This window comes from Echinops telfairi, unplaced genomic scaffold, assembly GCF_000313985.2.
Source record: "Echinops telfairi isolate 266 unplaced genomic scaffold, ASM31398v2 ScPeMD7_18;HRSCAF=68, whole genome shotgun sequence".
In the NCBI taxonomy this organism is placed as follows: Eukaryota; Metazoa; Chordata; class Mammalia; order Afrosoricida; family Tenrecidae; genus Echinops; species Echinops telfairi.
The window spans coordinates 29,790,759-29,793,059 of NW_022103915.1; the positions used below are offsets into that span (position 1 = coordinate 29,790,759).

At 54.5% G+C, this 2,301-nt stretch overlaps 1 protein-coding gene across 1 annotated transcript in view; it reads right to left on the reverse strand.

The window, feature by feature from the left end:
• FLVCR2 (FLVCR heme transporter 2) overlaps positions 1-2,301 on the reverse strand; it is a 63,635-nt gene that overhangs the window by 12,015 nt on the left and 49,319 nt on the right. The window contains exon 4 of the mRNA XM_004699043.2: positions 726-793. Within this exon, the coding sequence (XP_004699100.1) occupies positions 726-793 (68 nt within the window). The remainder of the gene's footprint in view (positions 1-725; positions 794-2,301) is intronic.

A 2,301-nucleotide genomic window follows, 5' to 3' on the forward strand; every position in this document is an offset into this window, starting at 1 on the left:
ACGCATGGCGGCTCATGTGCAGAGCAGGGTCGCACTCTATGGGCTTTTCCAAGGCTCTGGCTTTTGGGAAGAAAATTGTTGGAGGGTTTCTGGGCGAGTCTGAACTGCCGATCTTTCCACCGGTAGCTGAGCACTTAACCATTTGTGTGTCATCTTGGCCTTTCAAAGGGAAGTTGGGCCTTGGTATTCCTTACTGCAGGTCCCCCAAGTATTCAATCCATACTGATGCTGAGGAATGCTTTTAAAAACTGCTCTCAAACCGAGGCATCAAGGGTTCAATGAGAGACCACATCCATATTTTACAAACAGAGTATTACATCCGTGATGATCTGTCCACGCTGATCTACTGTGTTGCCAGGCGCCTTGCTATACCCTTCACATGCACATGCACACACAATGGGATTGGCTTTCTATCCCCCACGTCGTCTTTCGACAATGCCGCTTCCTTCGCACAAGAGAACGTGAGAGCTCAGAGGAACACTAGCCTGTCACCATCAGCAGCAGCCTGCAGTTTAGCACCCCCAGAGGAGGGTGCTAAACTGCACCCCCAGAGGAGGGGTTGAGACACAGGGTCATCACCTTCCAAGCTACGTAAGCTCATCACCAGACCACCCTGCCTGGAACTGGCAGGGGTTGCTATGAGGTACCTGTCACCCAGCCCCCCCTGGCAAAAGCCTGGGAAATCACAGCACGTCTGAGCCCAGCGTATCCTGGTGCTCCCTTACCGGGTAGTGCAAGGTCACCATTCGGTTCAGCAGAGTAGACAAGGCATAAAAAGCACCAGCATTCAGACCTGAAGGAGGGAGGGAGAAACACAATATTAGGGCCAGCTTTGCCTAGAGCCAATGCCAACTTTCCCACCCCGCCCCCACCCCCAGCACACTGCCACTGTGAGTGGAACTCTTAAAGGAAAGCCGGGGTGGGGGGCCTGCTACCCTGCACTGTTTCCCAAAGAGAGACTGCCAAACAACCGGTGCTCAGTCAGGTTGAACCTTTTCTTAGTCAACCATCACGGCCCCTCGGAGCCTTTCAGCGTTGCCCTGGAAACAGAGATGCTCTATGGTACTCCTGAGGTCAGCATCCTCTATCCCTCTCGGAGTGCTGGGGTGATACAGGTGGTCGTGTGCTGGGCTGTTCACTGAAGGATGCGGGGTGCAACCCACCCAGAAGGAAACCCCAGCAATCTGCTTCTGAAAGATCACTGCGCATGCACAAGCACAAGCACAGCCCCTCCCTGCACACAGGAGACCGCCAGAGCTGACCTGCTGGCAACGCGTTTGGTGTGGGCAGGGATGCATCGGTAGATTGCAGAGGCCCTTGCAGCGAACCTGGCTCTCCTCCCAAGGACCCTTGGGTGTCCCCTGTGTGGCCTCTGACTCCATGTCCTCTCAGAGTGGCTGCTCACCTTTCCCCAGTCTGCCTCCCACTTCCTCCTCCAGTTCAATGTCACCCACACAAATCTTACATACTTCAAACCTCAAGAGCCCCTAAGGGGCCTCGAGTGATCTCTCCGAACTCATCGATTCATTCGACGATGAAATGGACCTCCATACACCCCAAGGAGCCGTGACTTTAGAGAATAAAACATGCCCCCAGTGGCCCACACCAGTGTGCGAGGAGCATGCTAGAGCCGGCACAGGGAGAAAGGGTGTCTAGGCCTCCAGCCCATCATGACAACAACACCGCTGGCACCAGACACAGTAGGCATCTGACCCTGTCCTGAGCACACGACAATCCTCCCACCGACACTGGGGGGTAGATGTTAGCGTCGCCCATTGTATTAAAACACAAACAAGTTCACTGCCCTCGAGTGGATGCCAACTCAGAGCGACCCCGTAGGACAGAGTAGAACTGCCGACATGGGTTTCTGAGACTGGGATTCTTTACGGGAGTAGGGAGCCCTGCCTCTCTCCTGTGGAGCAGCTGGTGGTTTCAAACGGCTGACTTTGTGGATTGAAGCCCAACGAGTAACCACTATGCCACCAGGGCTCCCTTCAGGTGATAGATGAGAAGAAATGCATGCAGAGGTAAAAATGTTGGCCAGCGTCTCCTCTGCAGAGCCCACCGGGGTCTTCCACTGACCCCTGAAGTACAGAAGACCAGCCCAGGAAAATAGCCCCAGATGACCACGTGGACTGTGGCATGGACTGGGCCTTCTGGGCTCATCCCGTGGAGGAGGGTGTCTGAGGTTGCTCGGCCAGCAAGCTCTGTGTCCAGCCGGAAACCTTCCTAAGAAAATCTGCAGCAAGTGTACCTTTCACAGGGTTACCTACATGTAGATGACAAAGTCTTTTTTCCCCC